Here is a 26,607-nt window from a genome sequence, read left to right as displayed (position 1 = left end):
ACACGAAATCTTACTATGGGATGTGAATAAGGGAATCATTTCACGCTTCAATGACTTGGTAACCCTCTTATTTCTAAACATATGTTAAGATCTTGATGTTAAAACCTAAGGTTTATAACACTAACATGTTATATTAAGTTGGGATATTCCCTAGTAATTCGCTAAGGTTTATAACCCCTAACGTGTTATCTTAATTTGGGATTTTCCCTAGTAAATTGTTAAGGTTTACAACACTAACATGTTATCTTAAGTTGGGATTTTTCCTACTGATTTGCTGAAATCTATAAACATTTTCATAAGTTGGTACCTTCCACAGGAAATGTTCAAGGCTTCTAGTATTATCCTGTTACAAATAGGGATCCTTACAATTTGTATTCTAAGTTGGGATTATTCCCAGTTAACTCCTAAGGTGGGATCCTCCATGGTTTACTAAATAAAAAACCAAACAAGGATCTTCTATGATGAATTCCTTTCACGTGCGAACTTCAAGATCATATGATTATAACTCGACACTTCTCTTGTGTCAAAATATTATAAAATATAAAGATCACCAGGTTCTATCTATCTTTTAGAATTATTTTTCTTACATAATGAATGAAGGTTTATTATCCTAAAGATCTTAACTATTTTAAGATCCCAAATTCATTACGAACTATTTTCAGGTTATTCAGATCTTAAAGAGTTCTTGTAAGGTTTGAAATTTTTAGGATCTTGATGATGAAAGGATCCTCAGAAATCCTATTGCTATAACCAAACAAATCAATCACGCAAGTAGGGAAATATAAAACAACCACGGATTAAAAAAGGATTTTGTCACACCCCAAAACCTGAACGGCGGAAACGTTCGGGGGCGGATGACTTCATGTGGTAACGTAACAAATGAATACATAGTAAAGAAAGCAATACAAACATCATATATATAATTTAAAGTTTACATTTGTCAAAAGTTACATGTTCAAAACCAATTACAATATGATGTCAAAATATGAGATTAAACTGACGCCGCAACATCTCTTCTTCAAAAGCATATTAGTACCTGAAATTACTGGATCCCTGGGACATACAAGTAATTTTGAAAGAGTAGATCAGCATTTAAGCTGGTGAGTTTCATAAGTATTAAATGACAATGTTTGTATGAAATGAAATGTTTTGTCCTTGTTTGTTTGTTTCTAGAAAATCCTATATTTTCTACTAGTATAAAAGTAGCCTTCTCTCAAGACCAATGTTTGTTTCTAAAAATGTATGTAAGTGTAAAATAACCAACGTGTTTGAAAACCTCGAAAATAAATGTATTTTTAATACCCCATGTGAGTTTTATAACCATACTATTGACTCGGAATGCCTATACACAACGTTCTTCAGGCGTTGGAATGTTATGACGTTTGTCACCCCAAATGATGGACTGTAGCTAACAGTCAAGGCACGGGTTGTCAAGCCCGTATAGATCTATACACAAACACCATGCTCCCCCTCCAAGGGATTCTGGTATATAATACAGGACTTGAAATGTGTACTCGAACGTACGTGAAGTTAATGTCTCACAAACCGTGGTATAAAAACAGATTTACGTGTTAAAATGTTCGTTTGTTCTTGTATATGAAAGTGACTTCTTGAAAATCGTGTTTCTAGTATGTAAAAGTTAGCAATATCCTCATAAAACTATACCTATTATAGTTTTCTAAAAGTGTGTCTCGTTTGTTTAGAAATACCTAGAAAAGGAATCACTTGTTATGAAAGTATAGATTTTTGTAGAGCCTAAGATAGACAAGTATACATATAATCTAAAAAAATGTTTAGTTAATACACGCATTACAACAATTTATATTTCAAAAGATAGAATGCTATTGTAACATATTTTATATACGAGAGTTCCCTATAAAGTTTATAAATCACATATGATTTGGTTATATAAAAGCATATAAAAATTCTTTATATAACACACGATGATACTCGTGTGTTTTACTTGTATTCCCCCCCCCCCCCTTGAAAGCATATAAAAGCATTTATAGAACATTTAAAAGGTTAATTAAGGGGTATGAACTCACTTGAAAGTTTGAATAAAGCGAGATGGAAACCGGGCAGAGTTTCGTCTCGGGAAACGGATTTTTCTCGGGATTCTCGGGAATCTCGGGAGTAGAAACGATCTTCGGGACTTGAGCAAAATGACCAGGGCTTCGGGTTAGAACGGGCATGGAAAACCCGGCAAGAACGCAAAGGAAATGAGAGAAATGGAGCCCTTTCTTCGGAACCCTCGCATCCCTTTTCTACTGACTCCCTTCGGATAATACCAAGAGTTTATAATTAAATTTATATTTAATTTAATTAATAAACTTCTAAAATTCATATCTTCTTCATACGAATTCCGTTTTCGATGGTCTTTATATCCACATGTAGGTGAGACTACGCTCTACAACTTTCGTTTAGACTCTGTCGGCAAATTTTGAAATTATTTTTATTATTTATTTTTAAAAGGGTCGTGTTTAAGGAATTTCTTTAAAAATTCATAACTTCTTTATCTGACGTCGGTTTTTGCCAGACTTTTTACCGCTGAATTACCATTGTTGAGACCTTCGATTCTTGTTTAGGTCATTCCGGCCAAAAGTCGCTCGATCTCCGATTCGAGTTTTTACCTGACTGCTGCTATGCCGAACTTGGAAAAATCATAACTTCAATAAACGAAGTCGGATTTGGGTGTTCTTTTTACGTACGATCACGGTTTAATGACATTAACCATAGCAGGAATTTAAATAGATACTTTTTGGACATTTTATTATCAAAGTTAATTTCATTAACTCAAAGGTGGTTACAATACTTGACTTTTTAGGTCATTACAAAGAGTTGAAATATCGGGTTGTCACAGATTTGTACACCAACTCCCCAAGAAATAAAAATCATTTTCTTATACAAAACCATGCAAAATATTTTTATCTAATAGGCCTAAATCATAGCTTGGTCATCATCATCTGGGGTCTTCTCCTGCTCATTCACCCTCGGCTGCTCCCCTTAAGGATCCTGACTGGTATTAACAGGCTCCCAAGTTAATTTCTCTAAGGTTGCACACTACCCAGCCAGATTCTAGGATCTTGCATTGGCCATATCTTCAACTAATTTGATTTTGGCTTCCCAAACAGCCACGGAAGCGTTGGTCTGTACCTCAACGATCACCTTGTCCATCTACACAGTGTGCTTATCCTCAATCTTGGCATTCTCTTTTCTCAAGAGCTCCACCTGTTTCAAGAGATCCTCGTTGGTTGCATTCCACATTTTCTCTTGCTCTTTGAGAGTTTGCTCATGTAACATCCTAAATTTCGAGTCCAAAAATTTCAATTTTAATATAACGATTTAGAAAACATTTATAAGAAAACATCATTAAGTCATATCATTTTGTAAAACCATAATCTCATGTTTGAAAATCATATCATAAAAATAGTAACAATGTCGGAGTACAATCCCAAGAAATCTCATAATGTGGAAATCCAATGTGTGTGTACGATGTGCAGCTACCGCGCCGGCTCCTTCCCCTTCGCTGAAGGGGTACCTGAAACAAAACTGAAAACTGTAAGCATGAAGCTTAGTGAGTTCCCCTAACATTCCACATACCATACAATCATATAGCATACATATTGTTGGGCAATTTTGGGGTGCCCGACCTACCCGGTAAGGCCATTCTGGGGTGCCTACCTACCCGGTACGACCATTCTGGGGTGCCGACCTACCCGTGTCGAGCCATTATCGGGTGCTGACCTACCCGTGTCGAGCCATTCAGGGGTGCTGACCTACCCTTCGGTCCTAACAACCAAACCTCAGGGACTATTCCACCCCTTACTGCTACTATCATATGTATCATGACATAAACATACTATCAGACATGTCTTGGATGTCCGACCTACCCTTCGGTCCTAACAACCGAACTTGGGCACTAGTCCCCTCCTACTTCCGCTGTCACACATAACATAACATATTAGGTAATAGCAAACCTATATGAATATCACATAGACAATCATCTAACATACAACTCTTACTAGTGGGCTGGCATTGTGGTCGTAGACCCACCGCTATAGGAAGATAACTCACCTCGTATGAATGAATGTTGTCAATCCAAGTGCAAAGTCCCTGTCTGCTGCTCTGGAAATTCTCCGACTATAATTCCCATAAAGACACTTAGTCAGAAGCTGAGAACTACTCTTAAGGTAAAATGACTATTTTACCCCTGACCAAAGTCAATATCTTGGTCAAAGTCAACTTCCAGTTGACCTGACTCACCGAGTTGGGCCACCAACTCGCCGAGTCCCTATTCTTTCATCTGACCCTCTTCCCGACTCTATTCGTCGAGTTTAGCAAGGACTTGACGAGTTCTCCTTCTACAATATCAATGGATGTACCTTCATCCGACTCGCCGAGTTGTATGAACAACTCGTCGAGTTCACCATCATCCTATGAACATGTCTAGTCTACGACTCGCCAAGTTGTATGAACAACTCGTCGAGTTCATCTTCAAGGTTTGGTAGGTTGCCTTGGACTCGTCGAGTCTGTTCATACACTCGCCATGTCCTATGATTCCCATGACCATGGCTAAGTCTAATACGTTGGGTCACTCCCCTGGACCCCTCTAAAACCCTTCTAACACTCAACTGGGTTCCTTTGAACCTCAACAGACTGGGGACTCAAGCCACGGACTCGCCGAGTTCCAAGAACAACTCATCGAGTCTATGTTATCCAAGTCTTATATCTCGATTTCTGATGTACAACACTCATCCAAAAGGTAGATCTGGGCTTCTAAGATCGATGTAGTATGTAAAGTTATGAACTTCACATGCATGCATGGGAGTATAAGCTTAAAGGACCCAAAAATGAGGTTTAAAGGTGCATAGGACTCTCTATGAATACATGGTTGGCCAATTTATGCCATGTAGTCCCCTAAGGTCCCTGGATCTGGAGTCTTAACCCCCAACCATGCTTGCACTCATGATTGGTCACCAAAAATGGTTCCTAAAAGACCTAATTCACTTCAAAGAGGGATCTAGAACATGAATGAACAAGGGATAAACTTTATACCTCCAGGGAACTATAGATGTTGCAAAAACTCGAAATCCTTTGGTTTCCTCTAGGCTCCTCAAGCTTTTCCTTCCTTCTTGTGATCACAAACCACCAAAATCACCAAAAAGGGCCTTAGATCTCACAAAATGATTAGGGTTTCAGTATGAGGTGTTCTAGGAGCATAAGGGATGATGGAGGCTGCAATAAGACATTTAAATAGGGTGCAATCCCTCAGATTTAGGGTTTCACTCAAACAACACCTACTCACCGAGTCAGTCTACCGACTCATCGAGTAGGTCACTTAAAATGTTCGCGGATCCCGACTCTACTCGATGAGTTGGGCCTCCAACTCGTCAAATCCCAAAGAAAAAAACAAGAATACTTTGAATTAAATGCGTACCAAGAATCTGGTGCTACAAATCTCCCCCAATTATTTTAGACTTTGTCCTCGAAGTCTGCTGCTCGATCCTAAGAAAGCTATGGGTAAGCTTCATCATTGTGTTCTCTGGCTCCCACTTCCATTCCGAGCTCTTTCGGTGTTTCCATTGCACCTTCACCAGCTCGACCCTCTTATTCCTCAAATCCTTCGACCTCCAGTCGAGGATCGCCACATGCTGCTCAATGTACTTCAAGCTGTCATCAACCTGAATATCCTCCAGAGGTACCACTGCCGAGTCATCTACCAAGCACTTCCGCAACTGGGAGATATGGAACGTGCTGTGAATCTGACTAAGTTTAGCCGGTAGATCCAGCCTATACGCCACCTTGCCCACACGGGCTAAAACCATGAAGGGTCCAATAGATCTGGGGCCCAACTTGCCCCGCTTCCTAAACCGGATGAAGCCTTTCCAAGGCGACACCTTCAAGAGAACCATATCCCCGACCTGGAACTCCAGGTCCGAGCGGCGCTTGTCGGCCTAACTTTTCTACCGACTCTGAGTAGTCTGAAGCCTGCTCCTGACCTACTGAATCCTCTCTGTCGTCTTGAGCACCACTTCGGTTCTCCCCATGACCCTCTAGCCCACCTCACCCTAACATATCGAGGTCCTGCACATCCTCCCATATAACATTTTGAAGGGAGGACAATCGATACTAGCGTGATAACCGTTGTTGTAGGAGAACTCGGCTAATTGGAGGTACGTATCCCAACTACCTCCGAAATCCAACACACATGCCCGTAGCATATCCTCTAGTGTTTGGATGTTCTGCTTGCTTTGACCATCCGTTTGCGGGTGGAAAGCAGTGCTAAAGTGTAGAGGAGTACCCAACTCGTCGTGGAATTTCTTCCAAAATCTGGAAGTAAATTACACATCTTTGTCGGAAATCACGGAGACTGGCACTCCATGTCGAGCCACCACCTCTTGAATGTAGATGTCGATCAGCTTCTCGGCCGATATACTCTCCTGGATTGATATGAAATAGAACTCTTGGTCAATTGATCCACGATGACCTATATGGAATTCGTTCCCCTCGCGGTCCTGGGAAGTTTGGTGATGAAATCCATGGTAATATCTTCCCATTTCCACTTGGGAATTTCTAATGGATGCATCTTGCCAGGTGGCCTCTAGTGCTCGGCCTCGACCTTCTTGCAGGTCAAGCACCACTCCACATACCATGCTACATCCCGCTTCATGCAGGGCCACCAATAGTCAAGACGAAGATCTCTATACATCTTCGTCGCCCCGGGATGGATAAAAAACCTGGAGTTGTGCGCCTCTTCCATCAATATCTGGCACATGCCACCATGATAGGGGACCCACACCCTACAGTGAAGAGTCAATAACCCTCCGCTATCATAGTTGAAAGAGGAAACATGACCCACAATACACTCGGTCTTCTGATGTTCCTCCTTCATAGCCTCCTGCTGGGCCTCTCGGATCTGCTCCAACAGTGGAGTCACTACTGTCATCCGCATGCAGATGTCTCGAATCGGTGCTTCCTTACGGCTAAGCGCATCGGTTACCACACTGGCCTTCCCCGGGTGGTAAAGGATCTCGCAATCGTAATCCTTCACCATATCCAACCACCGATGTTGCCTCGTGTTCAGATTCGGCTGATCCATGAGGTACCTCAAACTCTTATAGTCCGTGTAAATGGTACATCGGACCCTATAGAGGTAGTGTCGCCAAATTTTGAGGGCGAAGACGACCACCCCCAACTCCAAATCATGAGTCGGGTAGTTTACGTCCTGGGGCCTCAACTACATGGAGACGTAGGCGATGGCATGCCCTCTCTGCATCAATACTGCGCCCAAACCTGAAATAGACGTGTCGCAGTACACAGAAAAATCCTGTACACCCTCTAGAAGGGCTAAGATCGGCGCCTTGCACAATCTCTGCCTCAGAGTCTCGAACATTGCCTGCTGCTCAGGCCCCCGACGAAAGACTATGGCCTTCTTCATTAGCCGAGTCAAGGGTATGACTATCTTGAAGAAAGCCTGGATGAACCTCCGATAGTAGCCGGCTAATCCCAGGAAACTCCGAATCTCAGATGGAGAATTCAGAACCTCCCATCTCATCACGGCCTCCACCTTGGCCAGGTCGACCAGAATATCGTTCTGGTTGACAAGGTGTACAAGAAACTGCACCTCGTGCAACCAGAACTCACACTTGGAGAACTTGGCATACAAGTTCTCCCTCCTCAGAGTATCCAAAACCTCTCGTAAATGCTCCTCATGTTGCTCCTGCGTCTTGGAGTAAACCAAGATATCATCAACGAAAACTATCACGGTCCGATCCAGCATCGGTCTACATACGCGGTTCATGAGGTCCATGAACGCGGCAGGGACATTGGTGAGCCTGAAGGGCATCACCACGAACTCGTAGTGGCCATAGCGAGTCCGAAAAGTAGTCTTCTGTATATACTTATCTCTGACCCTCATCTGATGGTAGCCTGACCGCAAGTTAATCTTGGAAAACCAAGATGCTCCCTAAAGCTGGTCGAACAAATCATCTATCCTCGGATGTGGGTAACGGTTCTTCACTGTTACCTTGTTCAGCTCTTGGTAATCTATGGACATGCGATGCGACCCATCCTTCTTCTTGACAAACAGGATCAGGGCTCCCTAAGGCGAACTACTCGGCCTAATAAATCCCTTGTCTACCAGTTTTTGCAGCTACGTAGACAACTCCTGCATCTCGGGAGGAGCCAACCAATATGGTGCCTTGGCTATCGGAGCCGCACCAGGGACTAGGTCGATCCTAAACTCCACCTGTCGCTCCGAAGGTATCCAGGGAAGCTCCTCTGGGAACACATCCGTGTAGTATCGCACTACTGGAACATCGCTCACTATCGCCTTACCCGCCTCCCGGGTATCCATAACATAGGCGGCATACCTAGCGCAGCCCCGCTGTAGGTAGTGCCTAGATCTTGCTGATAAACACAATGTAGGTCCACGTTGTGGTTTCTCGCCGTAGATTACCAACTCTCCCCCAATTGTGGTCCTGACTCGCACTAACTGTTGTGCACAGTCTATCACCGCCCCATTGGCGCACAGTCTAGCACTAACTGAAGTGCCCCGTCTTGCCGCACTTGTAACAGCCCGAGGATCCCAACCTGCAAGCTTCCTCATGTGGCCTGCCGCATTTCCTGCAGCGGCCTTGTCCCAACTGGCCCTTTGGCCTAGTGTCCACTCCCTTGGGCTTCTTCCCCGAAGCCCCAGTCATCTGTCCCTCCTCAGTCTTCCTCTTACGGATATGCTCCAAATCAATCTCTCTCCCTTTCCCTGGCAACCATGGAATCCAGGGTAGGACAAGCTGAAAAACTAACATGCTCCCGAATATCGGCTTGCAGCATATCGTGATAGCGGGTCCTCCTCATATCCTCATCTTCCACATACCAGGGAACCAATAAAGCCCTTTCTCGGAACTTGGCGATGATCTCCACCACTGTCTCAGTCGTCTGCCTCATATCAAGAAACTCCCAGGCCAATTGCTGAAGCTCCACTGCGAGTACGAACTCAGCCCTGAACTGGGTCACAAAATCCGGCCATGTCATAGCCTCAACATCCGAGGCTCCCAGAGAGTCGCCAACCGACTCCCACCAATCCTTGGCCCTGTCCCTCAAGCATCCCGCTAAGAAGCTAGTCAACTGTGCAAACTCAATGTCTACAATCCATCGTCTGGCAGAAATGGGGTCCTTCGCCCCATGGAAATTCGGCGCACCACTGCCCCTGAAGTCCTTGAAGGACAGTGTGCATGACCCTGAGTGGTTGGTCGCCATGTCACTCCTGAACTCCCTGAGGTGATCCTCCATCAGCTCTACTATCCCTTCCTTGATCGACCCAAAGATAACTGGGGTCGCATCAAGGATGCCTCTAGTGATCTCTGACACGATAAACTCACATAGCCTCTCGTCTACTGGCTCGGAACTTGAACCCAAACCCGAACCTGATCCCTCTCCTAAACTACCAACTGCTGGTCTAGAACGTAGTACCACCATTCTGTAAACACATAATGACAACTGTCAGAAATACTAATATATCTAGAGGGATCACATCTACCACAAGTTCCCACATCTTGTCCCATCCTTCCTCGATTCAAGTACGGATACTCTGCTTTCAGTAGTACGGGCTTATACTACCTTCCACATCTATCCGTACTTTCCTCAGGAACTGTCTTGACCCTACCAAGTCCCTTCTATTGCTATTGTTCTCTGCTATTCTCATCCTAGACTTACCCTAGGGTAAATCTCCGACTCCAAACCAGTCCTCAGCTGCTGAAGGCCCCTTCATAATGTCAATTAGCTATCACCTGAATACTATCACATGCAATGAGACTCGGATAATCCTTCGAGTAAGGGACTCATCCCTACAACAGTTAAGACTCAAACGAGAGCTACGCAATAGGGTCAAATCCAATACTCTAAGATTATTCAACCCTAATTGCATGTGACTTTGACGTATTTACCTAATGGCTAACTCCCATTACTCAGAGTCCCACAAAGCACAAGGCAAGCAACATTCAGACAAGAAGGGCACAAACTCAAGCAATTATATTCACATAATAAAATTTGTACTAGCATGCGATATAAACTCATATAATCAGACATAACCTAAGCAGGGTAACCTACCTCTGTCTAACCAACACTATCATGCAGCTCCAAAAGTACATCTAACAGGCACATAAGGCATCCTTCCTAGATCCTCAGTCCTAATCTAGCATGTTGTTCTACTAAACTGATAATGAAAACATAAACTTGTATGGGTAATTTGGGGAAAACTTACTTGAGCTCGGACGGTTGTGCACATCACACACCTTGTTATTTCTCCAAACTCTTTAACTTAGATTTTAGAAAACCATTTTCTTTGTAGAAAAATTTTAATCCCTCGGTTTGAGCCCAGACACTCCCGAGGGTGTGTCTGAGTCCCTCAAACCAGGGCTCTGATACCAACTTGTCACATCCCAAATTTCGAGTCCAAAATTTTCAATTTTAATATAACGATTTAGAAAAAAATTATAAGAAAACATCATTAAGTCATATCATTTTGAAAACCATAATCTCATGTCTGAAAATCATATCATAAAAATAGTAACAATGTCAAAGTACAATCCTAATAAATCCCATAATGTGGAAATCCAATGTGTGTGTATGATGTGCAGCTACCGCACCGGCTTCTTCCCCTTCGCTGAAGAGGTACCTGAAACAAAACTGAAAACTGTAAGCACGAAACTTAGTGAGTTCCCCCAACATTCCACATACCATACAATCACATAACATACATATTCTTAGGCAATTCTGGGGTGCCCGACCTACCCGGTACGGCCATTCTGGGGTGCCGACCTACCCGTGTCGAGCCATTCTGGGGTGCTGACCTACCCTTCGGTCCTAACAACCAAACCTCAGGGACTATTCCACCCCTTACTGCTACTATCATATGTATCATGACATAAACATACTATCAGACATATTTGGGGTGTCCGACCTACCCTTCGGTACTAACAACCGAACTTGGCGACTAGTCCCCTCCTACTACCGCTATCACATATAGCATAACATATCATCATACAACATATCATTATCAGAATACAACATATCATGTAGTAGCAAACCTAGATAAATATCACATAGACAATCTGTTGGATTAGATGTCTAAGCCCATAACTAGTATTGGTATGTACTTAACCTGAGAGTAGCATGGTCCATTTGGGTTGCATATCATCAGGAAAATTTGTTAGGATGGACTCTTAAGAGAAGGTTATATATGATTTATTAATATATTATAAGTTATAATATATTAATATGAAATCATATGGTTTTAATTAGTATTGATCAATAATTAATTTAGTGATCAAAAGGAGACTAATTAAATCTATGGGGACTAATTATGTAATTAGTTATATTTATATGTGTTGGGCTTATGATCAATGTTGGACCAAGTTTATGTATGGATACATAAAGAGTTGGGCCACATGAACCATGGATCATAAACCCATGGGTATGGATTTGGGTTATACCCATGACCTTTGAAATCCAACATATAAATACATGCTCCTAACCAAAAAACGCCTACATGTGTATTCTTGGAGATTATGGGTGTTTTTGGGTGCATGGTATTCTCTCTCAAGCTCCTCCTTTGTCCATGATATGTTGTGATTCTACTTGAGGCTTCCACACTATTAGGGCTAAGCTCTTAAGGCTAGATACATCAAGAATTCAAGCTCCATCATAAGGTATGTTATTCTAACTAGACTCTTGTGTGGTATATGACAATTGTATGCTAGTTATAGGATTAATACCATGAAAACACCATTACATGTATACTTAGTGAAAACATAGATCCAAGGTATTTAGGGTTGCATGAACACCTTAGGCGTGTTAGAATGCTTATAACCCAACAGTGGTGTCAGAGCCATGGGTTGTTTTTTGTTATATTGATGCAAATGTTTTATTTTCAAAGTTGAAAAAAAAAAAAAACATGACGTTTGTCAAATTTTAAGATAATTATTTGTTTTTGTGAAAAACTAATTATTTGTAAAATTTGAATCATTTGTTATATGAGTTGAATTAGGTCAAATTTAGTAAAAGATTAAATGATATGAGTATTTTATTAGTTTTAAAAGTTTGATCTAAAGAGTTTTTTGAAACCTCCATAAGTTATGGATATGAAAAGGTTTTAAAAAAAATTGATTCAAAGTTTTTTATGGAGTTACAAAACTTGGTCTTAATGTTTTAAAGAATTCCATGACTTGTTCTTAAGTTATGGAACATGAAAAGTTTCATCATAAAACAAACATTAAACTCCATAAGTTATGGAATCCAAAAGTTTTTTTTTGTGTTACCTTGTTTTATGAGTTAATTTAGATTAATGAAAAAAATTGTGTGTTAGTTGTTTTCAATCCAAATTGATCTAGAAATAGTTCATAAAATGTGTTTTTGTAACTTGTCCTCAAGTTATATGAAAAGTCACATTTATGATTTTTAAAACTCATAAAAGTGTCATAGGTTACAAAATTGAAGAGTCATCTTTGTCATAAATAGTTTTATGAACTCCATAACTTATCCTCAAGTTATGGATATTCAAGAGTCTCTTCATTAAAGTCTTTAAAACTTTAATTAAACTTATAAGTTATGAAAATCCAAGAGTTTTGAAAAGTTTCAAAACTTTTCCTCAAGTTTTGGAATTTGTAAAGTTACCCCCCCCCCCATGTATACTTTAATTCCAAATTGAACCTTAGAATTTTAAATGTTTTAAATTCAACCCTTATACTATTGTTATAATTTTAATTATATAGATATGTATAAGATAAAGTCAATCTTACCACTAGTAGGCCTCATTCACGAAGTCAGTCTATAAGGGATATAAGGTTACTGCCTATAAAATGGCAATTTAATGGGTGTCCACTCTCACTCACCGCGTCCTTGACTGGTGGAGGGTCGTTAGCCGAATGTATAGGACAAGGACTAGAATTCTCCATTTATTAAAAGTATTAATGATAAATACTAAGTACCTAAACTTTTATAAATTCTCAATCTTAGTTACTTAGGAAAATGTGAATTTGGTGCTAACCCATGAAATTACACTTTGCACTTTGCTTAAGTCATTAGTGGAGCGCGTGTGGGTATGTCACACCCCCAAACCAAGGATGGCGGAAACGTCCGGGGGTGGAGGACTTCATGTAGAGTATCACAACAACGAGTATAATAGTGCTCAAAGTAAATACAACCATCATAAATATAATTGAAAAAGTTACACCAAAGTATATGTTTACATGATTCGAATCAATTACATTATGATACAAAATGAACTGTTTGACGATTTATCGTCCCATCCTCAAAACGTGGTTGATCTCCTGATTCACTGAATTCCTGAGAATACAAGTAGTTTTGAAAAAGTGTCAACACAATGGTTGGTGAGTTCATAAGCTTTTGACAGTAAGAGTTTGAAAATCGATCTTTGTAAGAAGATGTATATCACCAAGAAAAATCCAATATTTTCCTTATAAAAGTTATGTAGTCCTAAATACCAGGACCGAAATGAATAAGTATTTTGTCATACTTAAAGCTATAATTGTGGTTTTAAATTGACATAAAACCCCTTTCAGATTTGAGAAAAATCCCGTAATGAATGATGTGTGGTCTTAAATACCAAGACTGTAAATATACCATAATATCTGTAATTATTGATATAAAAAGTGATTTTAAATTAACATAAAACCTATTTTGATTTATGCAATCCCTGTAAACTTATGTTGTTAGATCCCTATGTGAGCCGCTATAATCATACTAATGACCTGTATACACCTGCTACGACGTTTCTCAGGCGTCGCGAATATGAAAATGACACTTGTCACCCACAGACCTGCAGGTCCCGCTGTAGCTAGCAGCGAGGTGTGGGGTGTCAAACCCAATATAGATCTATACACAACTATCACGTTCTCCCTCCAGGAGACTCTGATTATAACTAGCAGGAATTAGATTCCGTACTCGGACGTACAGACGAGAATGTCTCACAATTTAGGTTAACAAGTTTACGTGTGGTGTGCATAAGTGTAAAGTCTTTTCCTGTGGGAATAAAACCTTCCGAAACGTGTTTGTTGTGTTAATGGAAACATAAACCATACCTATTACATTTTATCCTAAAACGTTTGTAATGTATAAAAACTCTTTTATGAAGACGCTTTTGTAATGAATTCACACTTAACATAATAAAAGTTCCCTTTTGTATAAATGTACCCTTCTGAAAATATATTTGTATTATGTATGGTATCATAAACTATACCATTTATAGTTTATCAAAATAAGGGTAGAAATAATAAAGTACATAAACTATACTTAACATAGTTTAATAATGCATTTGTATGTAATGGTGTACTTTAATTATAACACTTGGTTATTTCTATGTATTATCTAGTGAAAATTCATTTCTTAACTGGTGTATATCTAGATATGAATACAAAAATGTCACATACTACAATAACACATAATCACATAATGATATATACCTTGCTCAACATGTTACAAGGTGAAATGAAATTTATTGTGTTTTTCTATTTATAACAATTTCTGTAACTGTTATTGGAAAATTTGTAGAAAAATCATAAAATGTCCAAATCAAGTTCTGTAACTTTTGAGAGTTTGGAAAAATGAGTCTAGTTGATTCATAAATTTTTCCAAAATTTTTAGGGATCTCTAACTTGTGTGACCAAGTCCATAATCACAGACTGGTCCGGATTGGTGTTTGAGATGATAGGCAGTTTTGTAAAAATCACCATAAATTGTAGAAAAATCGTATGGAGATGTGCAAGTAGTCATTTTAAAGCTAAGAACTGGAACTACATACACCTAAAACATTTTAAACAAAAATGTTTAAGTTGTCCAAAACAGTCCATGAATGGGGTCCAACTTTTCTGATGAAGGCTGTTAGAAAAGTTTAGTTTTGTTCTTGTTGTTTTACCTGTATTCTCCCCCTAAAAACTTGAGAAAACATGAAAATGCGGGGGTATGAACTCACCTTGAGTTTCTTCAGTAGGTAAGTGTTGAAGAAGAGAAGTGTTCAACCCAAGAACACTTGAAGAATCACTTGAAGATTCGAAGATCTAACAAGAATGTGATGATGTTTGTGTAAGCAATCTATGATTTTGAGTAGGAGGATGTGTAATAATCATAAGAAAGATGATGATACTTACTAATCGTAGGAGAAAAGTCTTGGAGTATGCCTTGAAGTTCTAGAATTAGAGAGAGAAGGATGAGAGAGTTTGGAGTGTGGTTTTTGGTGAAAAAATGAGTGAATGAATGAAGTGTGAGGAGAGAGGGTGGATGTTCCAGCCCTAAGGACGTGGGAATGGCTTAAAATAATGAGAAAGGACTCATGAAGTGACTAGGGATGGGCTGGTGGTGAATAGTGACATGGAGTGGGTATGGGAGTGGCTGCTTGTGTCATAACATAAAGGAAAGTCAACACTCCACCTTTGTACTTCACCCACTCTTTTGGATAAGGTTTTATCCTTAAAAATGTGATAATTTAATAATTATGGGTCCTTATATGTTAAATTAAAATTTTGGGTGAAAATCTCGTGTTAAAACAATTAAAAACGGGCCTAAAACGCGAAATTAGTCGAAAACCGGGAAGAAAGGCATTCCCAGCGAGACCTCTCGATCCTAGGCCGAGGTTCGGTCCCTAGGCCGAGGTTCAGTCCTTGCTGGTGCCGAGCCGGAAGCGAAGTGCGAACCAGAAGAAGAGGCGAGGGCGAGGGCTCGGTCAAGGGCTTAGAAGCGAAGGCTCGGTAGGTCATCAGAAAAGGAAGTGGTCAGACCCGAAATGAGCCGAACGTTCGGGTTCGGGTGAGGCATGCGAGGTTCGGGCCCGAGAGGACCTTTCGGGTTCGGTTCAGCAGCCTTCGGCTCAGAAGGGTTCGGTTCCTAAGAGGGCTTTCGGGTCCTAAGAGGACTTTCGTGTCCTAAGAGGGGTTTCGGGTCCTAAGAGGGGTTTCGGCTCCTTAAGTCCGTTTTTCGCGTAGACTTCCGTTTTTGGGCTGTTTTCGCCAAATTCGAGGGTCAGGATGCCCCGAGTGATTATAGAAAGTTGAGAGAGATTTTGAGAGAGATTTGAGAGAGATTCCACATAATTAGAGAGATTTGGGAGAGATTTGACATACTTGGAGATATTTCACATACAAAGAGATATTTGGGAGATATTTCACATTCGTACAGAGATTTGGGAGAGATTTGACATTCTTGGAGAGATTTCTCATACAAAGAGAGATTTGGGAGAGATTTCACATACTTAGAGAGATTTGGGAGAGATTTGACATTCTTGGAGAGGTTTCACATACAAAGAGAATTTTGGGAGAGATTTCACATTCTTAGAGAGATTTGGGAGAGATTTCACATTCTTGGAGAGGTTTCTCATACAAAGAGAGATTTGGGAGAGATTTCACTTACTTAGAGAGATTTGGGAGAGATTTGACATTCTTGGAGAGATTTCTCATACAAGGAGATATTTGGGAGAGATTTCACATACGTAGAGAGATTTGGGAGAGATTTGACATTCTTGGAGAGATTTCTCATACAAAGAGATATTTGAGAGAGATTTCACATACTTAGAGAGATTTGGGAGAGATTTCCGATAAGAAGAGATGGAGTGAAAACGATTGAGAGCGGTTTTGTGAGTGACGAATGTGAGTGTCCGGCTTCGCAGTGCAAGGTCCGTAAACCCCGTTAAGCCTTGTTTAAGGATCTTGCATACTCCCGATGAGTATGCAACATTGTTTTATCGGTTTGGCTCGCCACGTACCACCGTTTTAGGTTAAGGGGATCTAGATGTACGCACTTTTCAATTTATGATCTCTCATTAGAATAGAGAGTTGTTTAGAGATTACATAACGTAAACTCTAGTACCTACGGGCAAATTGAGTTGACCGGTTTGACTTGTTGACTTTAGCTAGCTTTGACTTGACCGAAAATTGACGGTTGTCACATCATCCCCCCGTTAGAGGGAATTTCGTCCCGAAATTTTGAATTTAGGCAAGGAGTGGGCATGAACAATCGATCCATGAAGTGGGGATACTTCCTAATCGACTGATTCTCGCGCTCCCACATGACTCCAGGTCCTTGGTTAGTATTCCTACGAACTTTCACTAATGGGGAGCAACGTTGCTGCGTTCGCTCAACCTTTCGGTCCATGGTCACTGTGGTTCTTTCACGAAGGTGAGGCTCTTGTGGAACTCGATCTCGTCGAGGGGGGGTTACAAGAGCCTCGTCGGATAGATACTTCTGCAAGTTCGGGACGTGTCGGGTAGAATGTACTTTACTAAGCTCGCGGGAGTAGATTGAAGTTGCGATTACAAGGCTGATTCTTACTAGAATCTCGAAAGGCATAATTATCTGGGGTTTTGGCTTTCCATGCTTTTCGAAGCGTATTAAGCCTGCCCAGAGTGAGGTTTCCAGAGGAATTTGGTCTCTTATCCTGGAGTTCTAAAGGTTTCTTCCTCTTGCTTCTCTTCCCAGTCAAGGGTTGCCCCCTTCATGGTCAAAGTCATAAGGGGGGGTTCTGCAATTTACGAGAAGTTTCAACAGAGCTAAGAAGATAGGTCAGCGAGACCCGGGATTTTGGGGTATTCCTGCTGACGCCTTTGGTGCTGACTGTTTCTCAACGGTTTTGATCAATTGAAAGGGTCCTTAAGGATTTCCACATTGATAAGGATGTGTCTTAGGAATTTGAGTCATCGATTCCAAAACTTGCATCTAGAGGACTTTGGGTAAAGCTTCTCTGATCGTATTGCTTTCGCGGTTTGTTGTAGCTGCTCTCCTTGGTTTCCTTCTTACTGCGAGGGTAGATAAGCAAGTCACTTACAATGACAATGACTAACGGATCCTAGTAATAATGGCATAACCTATGAATACTGCGAGCAGGTTGGTCCCATCCGAGGGGTATCACTACGGACTTGCAGCGTCCGCATTGAATTTGGAGGGTTGTCCTCGGACATCCTTTTCCAATACTCGTGACTGGTGATATTCAGATCTCAGGTCCAATACCTGAAGGATACCTCATTCCTTGTGGTTGTTCGGCCTATTCGTTTATGCGAGGCAGATAGTAAAGGTTTCTACTGAAGATATTGTCGGGGCCTCTGAAGTTAATGGAACTATGAGCAATTTGCCTTTCTATATGAAGAATAAGACTAGAGCTTTCCAAGGTGAGAAGCTTGGTTCTTCAATTTCAGTGTTGGGTAGTTTGACATGTTCAGACCTGATAGTTTTTGTAGCTCGGTAGGAAACATGTGGGTTTGGTTTATGCGACTAGGCCTTCTCGGATGGTAGGACATTTACTCGTCCCTCTGGTCAATCTTCGCCCGAAGTTCTTGGCAGGACTCGTATCACATCCGTCCCAAGCTCCTGTGCTTGAACCTTGTCTGCTACATGCGACATTTCCAAAGGTCTCCTGTAAATACTTGTGATAAGGTTTCGGGAAGTATAACACTCCTCTGATGCATGTTTTGGGGTTCCACAGCGAGAGATGATCCGGAGGTTCGTGCTGGATGTTTATGAGAGACGAAGGTTTCAATGTTCGGGGGGTTAGGTGAGGGGTCCTTTTGTAGACGTTAAATCGGGAAGATGAGGGCTATATCAATGAAAATTGGATGATGAAAACAATATCTTTTTAGATAACACGAGTTAAGCTGTATTCGCAAGAAGAGATCACTAGAGTGATAGAGTATCTTGTGTTTCTTTTCAGGGTGATTCATTTTGTTTGATGTTATCATTATTGTAGATGATTCATACCATAGTGTCTAGCACTGGTAGTGGGCGTGTTTCGATAGCCAGTAATGATACTTGATACCATGATCCCTGACAGGTCTCCCTACGATCGAGCAGTATATGAATGTCTTTGGTTTGATTTAAACGAGAGAGTATTTTAACTACTTTTAGAAAGACGGTGACTTTAGCAAGCATACCAAATTCATAACAAACATATGGCACTTAAACGTTTTTGTCGTTGGAACATTACAAAGTCCTAATATGGTTCCCTGATACCCTTGTTGGTTCATTTGTCACACTCCTCCGGCTCCCCCTTCATTCTTCTTAGTTGGGCAGTTTCTCTTGAAGTGTCCTGTTTCGCCACATCGGAAGCACCCTGGGAATAATTTGGTATTGGGGGTTGGAGCGATGTATTGCGTCGGGGCCCTACAGAAACGGACGGTATGCCCTTTCTTGTCGCAGTTTTTACAGTGTATCTCCCAGCAAGCCCCATTGTGATGGAAGCCACATTGGTTACACTTTGGAAGTGCTCCATTATATGGTCTGGCCGGCATTTGGGTGGCAGACCCCGTGGCTAGTGCCGAGGCATGTGTCGTGACTGTTGTTGTAATGGTAGGGGTGGCCATAGGTTGTTGTCTTTTAGTGAATCTTTGAGGTTGGTGGCGCTCTTTCATGTTCCAAAACTTTCTCTTCTTGTTCGTAGGTTTGTGACCTGAGGTATTTTCGCTGACGGACACCCGTTGGTGTTCCTGAATATACTGAGTTCACTATAAACCTGGCTCTGATACCAATCTGTCACACCCCCAAACAAAGGATGGAGGAAATGTCCGGGGTGGAGGACTTCATGTAGAGTATCACAACAACGAGTATAATAGTGCTCAAAGTAAATACAACCATCATAAATATAATTGAAAAAGTTACACCAAACTATATGTTCACATGATTCGAATCAATTACATTATGATACAAAATGAACTGTTTGACGATTTATCGTCCCATCCTCAAAACGTGGTTGATCTCCTGATTCACTGAATTCCTGAGAATACAAGTAGTTTTGAAAAAGTGTCAACACAATGGTTGGTGAGTTCATAAGCTTTTGACAGTAAGAGTTTGAAAATCGATCTTTGTAAGAAGATGTATATCACCAAGAAAAATCCAATATTTTCCTTATAAAAGTTATGTAGTCCTAAATACCAGGACCGAAATGAATAAGTATTTTGTCATACTTAAAGCTATAATTGTGGTTTTAAATTGACATAAAACCCCTTTCAGATTTGAGAAAAATCCCGTAATGAATGATGTGTGGTCTTAAATACCAAGACTGTAAATATACCATAATATCTGTAATTATTGATATAAAAAGTGATTTTAAATTAACATAAAACCTATTTTGATTTATGCAATCCCTGTAAACTTATGTTGTTAGATCCTTATGTGAGCCGTTATAATCATACTAATGACCTGTATACACCTGCTACGACGTTTCTCAGGCGTCGCGAATATGAAAATGACACTTGTCACCCACAGACCTGCAGGTCCGGCTGTAGCTAGCAGCGAGGTGTGGGGTGTCAAACCCAATATAGATCTATACACAACTATCACGTTCTCCCTCCAGGAGACTCTGATTATAACTAGCAGGAATTAGATTCCGTACTCGGACGTACAGACGAGAATGTCTCACAATTTAGGTTAACAAGTTTACGTGTGGTGTGCATAAGTGTAAAGTCTTTTCCTGTGGGAATAAAACCTTCCGAAACGTGTTTGTTGTGTTAATGGAAACATAAACCATACCTATTACAGTTTATCCTAAAACGTTTGTAATGTATAAAAACTCTTTTATGAAGACGCTTTTGTAATGAATTCACACTTAACGTAATAAAAGTTCCCTTTTGTATAAATGTACCCTTCTGAAAATATATTTGTATTATGTATGGTATCATAAACTATACCATTTATAGTTTATCAAAATAAGGGTAGAAATAGTAAAGTACATAAACTATACTTAACATAGTTTAATAATGCATTTGTATGTAATGGTGTACTTTAATTATAACACTTGGTTATTTCTATGTATTATCTAGTGAAAATTCATTTCTTAACTGGTGTATATCTAGATATGAATAAAAAAATGTCACATACTACAATAACACATAATCACATAATGATATATACCTTGCTCAACATGTTACAAGGTGAAATGAAATTTATTGTGTTTTTCTATTTATAACAATTTCTGTAACTGTTATTGGAAAATTTGTAGAAAAATCATAAAATGTCCAAATCAAGTTCTGTAACTTCTGAGAGTTTGGAAAATGAGTCTAGTTGATTCATAAATTTTTCCAAAATTTTTAGGGATCTCTAACTTGTGTGACCAAGTCCATAATCACAGACTGGTCCGGATTGGTGTTTGAGATGATAGGCAGTTTTTTAAAAATCACCATAAATTGTAGAAAAATCGTATGGAGATGTGCAAGTAGTCATTTTAAAGCTAAGAACTGGAACTACATACACCTAAAACATTTTAAACAAAAATGTTTAAGTTGTCCAAAACAGTCCGTGAATGGGGTCCAACTTTTCTGATGAAGGCTGTTAGAAAAGTTTAGGTTTGTTCTTGTTGTTTTACTTGTATTCTCCCCCTAAAAACTTGAGAAACCATGAAAATGCGGGGGTATGAACTCACCTTGAGTTTTTTCAGTAGGTAAGTGTTGAAGAAGAGAAGTGTTCAACCCAAGAACACTTGAAGAATCACTTGAAGATTCGAAGATCTAACAAGAATGTGATGATGTTTGTGTAAGCAATCTATGATTTTGAGTAGGAGGATGTGTAATAATCATAAGAAAGATGATGATACTTACTAATCGTAGGAGAAAAGTCTTGGAGTATGCCTTGAAGTTCTAGAATTAGAGAGAGAAGGATGAGAGAGTTTGGAGTGTGGTTTTTGGTGAAAAAATGAGTGAATGAATGAAGTGTGAGGAGAGAGGGTGGATGTTCCAGCCCTAAGGACGTGGGAATGGCTGAAAATAATGAGAAAGGACTCATGAAGTGACTAGGGATGGGCTGGTGGTGAATAGTGACATGGAGTGGGTATGGGAGTGGTTGCTTGTGTCATAACATAAAGGAAAGTCAACACTCCACCTTTGTACTTCACCCACTCTTTTGGATAAGGTTTTATCCTTAAAAATGTGATAATTTAATAATTATTGGTCCTTATATGTTAAATTAAAGTTTTGGGTGAAAATCTCGTGTTAAAACAATTAAAAACGGGCCTAAAACGCGAAATTAGTCGAAAACCGGGAAGAAAGGCATTCCCAGCGAGACCTCTCGGTCCTAGGCCGAGGTTCGGTCCCTAGGCCGAGGTTCGGTCCTTGCTGGTGCCGAGCCGAAAGCGAAGTGCGAACCAGAAGAAGAGGCGAGGGCGAGGGCTCGGTCAAGGGCTTAGAAGCGAAGGCTCGGTAGGTCATCAGAAGAGGAAGTGGTCAGACCCGAAATGAGCCGAACGTTCGGGTTCGGGTGAGGCATGCGAGGTTCGGGCCCGAGAGGACCTTTCGGGTTCGGTTCAGCAGCCTTCGGCTCAGAAGGGTTCGGTTCCTAAGAGGGCTTTCGGGTCCTAAGAGGACTTTCGTGTCCTAAGAGGGGTTTCGGGTCCTAAGAGGGGTTTCGGCTCCTTAAGTCCGTTTTTCGCGTAGACTTCCGTTTTTGGGCTGTTTTCGCCAAATTCGAGGGTCAGGATGCCCCGAGTGATTATAGAAAGTTGATAGAGATTTGAGAGAGATTCCACATAATTAGAGAGATTTGGGAGAGATTTGACATACTTGGAGAGATTTCACATACAAAGAGATATTTGGGAGAGATTTCACATTCGTAGAGAGATTTGGGAGAGATTTGACATTCTTGGAGAGATTTCTCATACAAAGAGAGATTTAGGAGAGATTTCACATACTTAGAGAGATTTGGGAGAGATTTGACATTCTTGGAGAGGTTTCTCATACAAAGAGACATTTGGGAGAGATTTCACATTCTTAGAGAGATTTGGGAGAGAATTGACATTCTTGGAGAGGTTTCTCATACAAAGAGAGATTTGGGAGAGATTTCACTTACTTAGAGAGATTTGGGAGAGATTTGACATTCTTGGAGAGATTTCTCATACAAGGAGATATTTGGGAGAGATTTCACATACGTAGAGAGATTTGGGAGAGATTTGACATTCTTGGAGAGATTTCTCATACAAAGAGATATTTGAGAGAGATTTCACATACTTAGAGAGATTTGGGAAAAATTTCCGATAAGAAGATATGGAGTGAAAATGATTGAGAGCGGTTTTGTGAGTGACGAATGTGAGTGTCCGGCTTCGCAGTGCAAGGTCCGTAAACCCCGTTAAGCTTTGTTTAAGGATCTTGCATACTCCCGATGAGTATGCAACATTGTTTTATCGGTTTGGCTCGCCACGTACGACCGTTTTAGGTTAAGGGGATCTAGATGTACGCACTTTTCGATTTATGATCTCTCATTAGAATAGAGAGTTGTTTAGAAATTACATAACATAAACTCTAGTACCTACGGGCAAATTGAGTTGACCGGTTTGACTTGTTGACTTTAGTTGGCTTTGACTTGACCGAAAATTGACGGTTGTCACAGGGTAACCAGCACACTAACCTAGATTTAACAAGGTAGGCAAAGGGTAACTTAATGTTTATCATAGTATCGGTGGAGCGCGTGTGGTTAACCGACATATCAGTTGAGGGGTAAATATTAAGGGTACCAAGTATATTTGCGTGATTATTCACACCTTGTTTTGTGATCCTCGGCATCCCAGTCACAAAATTTGAGAGGGCACAATCGAGATTGAAACATGCCATTGAAAAGTTCAATGAATCTCAAAAGATCTAGGAGTTTCAAATCCAATTAAGACCTAATAAAATACTTCGTTTTTCATGGTGGAAATGGTGAATGGTCATTCACCTACCTTCAAATATTTTATAGCTTAGATTACGGCATCCCTCTTCCCATTTATAAAATATTGTGTTAGGTCCTAGCCTTAATATTTTATATTGGGTGTTATATTAAGGACTTTAAATCAACTATCTTGAATATCTCCCATTGTAGATGTCTAGTTTAGACAACTATGATCTTCCCAAATCTCTTGGAACTTCACTTCCTCCACCCCCTCCAATTATTCTCCCTAACCCAAATGTTCAAGGTCACTTAAGCCCTATTGGCAAGCAAGATCTATGTGTGATCACATCTTGGAGATGAAGTCACGTATTGACAAGCCGGGAGAGTTGGGTGTCAAAGTCTTGAGAAAGTTGGATATTAATCACTTTTTAAGTCACATAGTGAGTTCCTTTGGGACTACTATGTGACAGACCATGACTTGGCCCTTAATGATCTTATATGTTTGCTTGGGCTGCTGAATCAGCAATGATTTGGAGGACTAGCAAAGAAAATTTGATTAGAAGATCAACTTCCCAAACCTTCAATGGACATTGACAATGGTAACATTAGAAATTCAGAAAAGCTTTCTCTTCCTAATGGAAAGGGATCGGCCATAGTCAACTCGGTTGACCAAATGGTAAAGAGAAAGGCTAAGTCTGAGATTGTCTCGGGTACCATTCCCAAAGGGTCCATATGTTTCTATTTCCCAAGGAAAGGGCATTGGTTGCGAAGCTGCCATATTTACCTGAAGAATCACAAGGTCGGTAAAGTCAAAGAGTTTGACTCTACTTTGGGTAAAGTCCACTAATTAACTTTATTAAGTTCCTATTTGAGATTCTGATGTTTTGTAGAATCTAAGAGAGGAAGCTTAAAGGAAGAATATGCTAATTTTGATCGCGAAGATGGATTTCAATCGCATGGTTTGGTGATCAGAATTTTGAGCTATTGCTTAGGAGTTATGATATATTGCTTAGGAATAGATAACAAGTTTTCATATGCATTTGCAGTGTAAGGATAAGTTTTTCCGCAAAGTTTTAAAATAAAAGAAAATGTTTTAATATTATTTATTTTAAAATATCCTTACAGTGGTATTTATGAAGAATTGTTGTGTATATGGTTATATTGATAGCAATAATGGAAATATGAATTTGATTCGTTCATTTGTGGTAGTGTCTATCACTCAAGTTTCAATTGGACCGAAACTTGGAATCATGCAAGTTGTATAGTATGATGTATGAGAACTTTCATCTTTGGAAAATTAAGACTAATTCCTTGTTCACATGTATATGTGAGTCAAGTGGAGGACAAAGGGATTGGGTACATTTAGGTGTGTGCTGATCAGGTCCACCACAAAGACAATTCGTCATGATTTACTAAAGTTTAGTAAATATGGTTATGCTTACAAGTTTAAGTGTAATTCTGAAATATTGGAAAAGTTTCAATGTAAGGCAAAATGAATAAGAAGAATCAAATTAGGCTGGAAGATAAAAGTTTCTCAAATCTGAAAAAGATGGGGGAGTACTTTAGTATCATGTTTTATGATCATCTTAATGATTGTGAGACCATATGAAAATTCATACTCTAAGGACATATTAGTGCATTCTTATGGCTAACAAGAGGATTCATGAATTATTGAAATACTTAAATCAAGAAGATGAGTCATACTTCATTCCAAAGCAAGTCTTAGATTGTAACTTGAGTAACACATCTTAAGAAGGTTTAAAGCACTAGTCAAATGTAGAATGAGATGTTTCTTATTCTTGTACATTTAAAATTGGTAGGTTGTGATGTTTTGGATAAAACAAAGATCAACTGAGGCCAATTGTGTGAAGTGTTTGTCTTGATAAGAATCCGCACTATCGCTTGAATATTTGTTTGTCAAGGAATGGGTCTTGACAAGAGAGTCTTATATGTCAAGAAGACAGTAGGAACAGTGGGAGTCTAAAAGATCTTGAAAGGATCTAATCAAGAATAAAACCTGTAGTTTATCGCTAGCACACGACTTGAGGTTTATAACCTATCGTGTTGACGTATTCCTATTTTTGTGCCAATTCCAGTTAAAGTTGGTTTTGCATATGAGTTCTGAGAGTTCTCAATTGGTTGCATAACTACTCAGAAGCAATGGTAGGCCCTTGTGCTACCAGGTGGCAAGAAATTAAGATTAAATTCAGTCCATATGAGTTAGACTTTGTTACTAACCTTGTCTTGTGATCATGGTTTTGACAAATTCATATGTATAGGAACGCATACACCATAAAGTCTAAGTGTCATAAGGTTTCTCTCCGATTCATGAAAATGATGGTGAGGAAACTCTTTCACTAAGTAGATTTAAGTAGATAACAATTGTGATATTTGCATTCTCATGTCGTTAGTGGAGCGTGTGTGGTTAACCGACACACTAACTAGTTAGAATGGTAAAAGGTTTAGACACACATGTGAGTTATCTAAGAAAAGGTGTATGATTTTGATAAAGTTTTATCAAAGCATCTCGTATCAGAAATCTGAACTTTGGTAAGAAAGTCAATAAAGTATTGATTTCTAGAAGTCCAGCTGATTTCTGACTATATGTCAAAGCTAGTGGGAGCATAAGTGTTATGCTAATAATCATCATGTTAGTGGGAGCATGATAATTATGATAAGTGTTGCGAGTTAGCAATGTTAATTATAGAAAACAAAAGTTTTAACTGGGAAAAAGTTGTTTTGCTATAATTAAGGGAGAGGAAATTATACTTCATTTCAACTCTAAAAGCTTAGATTGAGGTTTTAATCATCTTTAGTCAAGGATATATATATATGAATTTTATGTCGGAATGGCTCAACATAAGGAAATTCTATATATGGGTCCATTATTTGTGTTCTAAAATTCGATTATGATTACGGCATTCCTTTTCATTATCTGAATTATGAGAACTTGGCAAATAGAAATAGAAATATTATAGCAAA

General features: G+C 39.8%; 1 protein-coding gene across 1 annotated transcript in view; it reads right to left on the bottom strand.

Annotated features, from left to right (window-relative positions):
- Nucleotides 1-3,174: 3,174 nt before the first annotated feature.
- Nucleotides 3,175-26,607, bottom strand: part of LOC145064664 (uncharacterized) — a 72,005-nt gene continuing 48,572 nt past the window's right edge. Inside the window, exon 2 of the mRNA XM_079012072.1 lies at nucleotides 3,175-3,301. Within this exon, the coding sequence (XP_078868198.1) occupies nucleotides 3,175-3,301 (127 nt within the window). The remainder of the gene's footprint in view (nucleotides 3,302-26,607) is intronic.

This window comes from Lactuca serriola, chromosome 7 (genome assembly GCF_051521515.1).
Source record: "Lactuca serriola cultivar US96UC23 chromosome 7, Lser_US96UC23_V15, whole genome shotgun sequence".
Lineage (NCBI taxonomy): Eukaryota > Viridiplantae > Streptophyta > Magnoliopsida > Asterales > Asteraceae > Lactuca > Lactuca serriola.
Note: the sequence above shows the minus strand (reverse complement) of the source record. Positions and strands in the feature narration are given on the sequence as shown.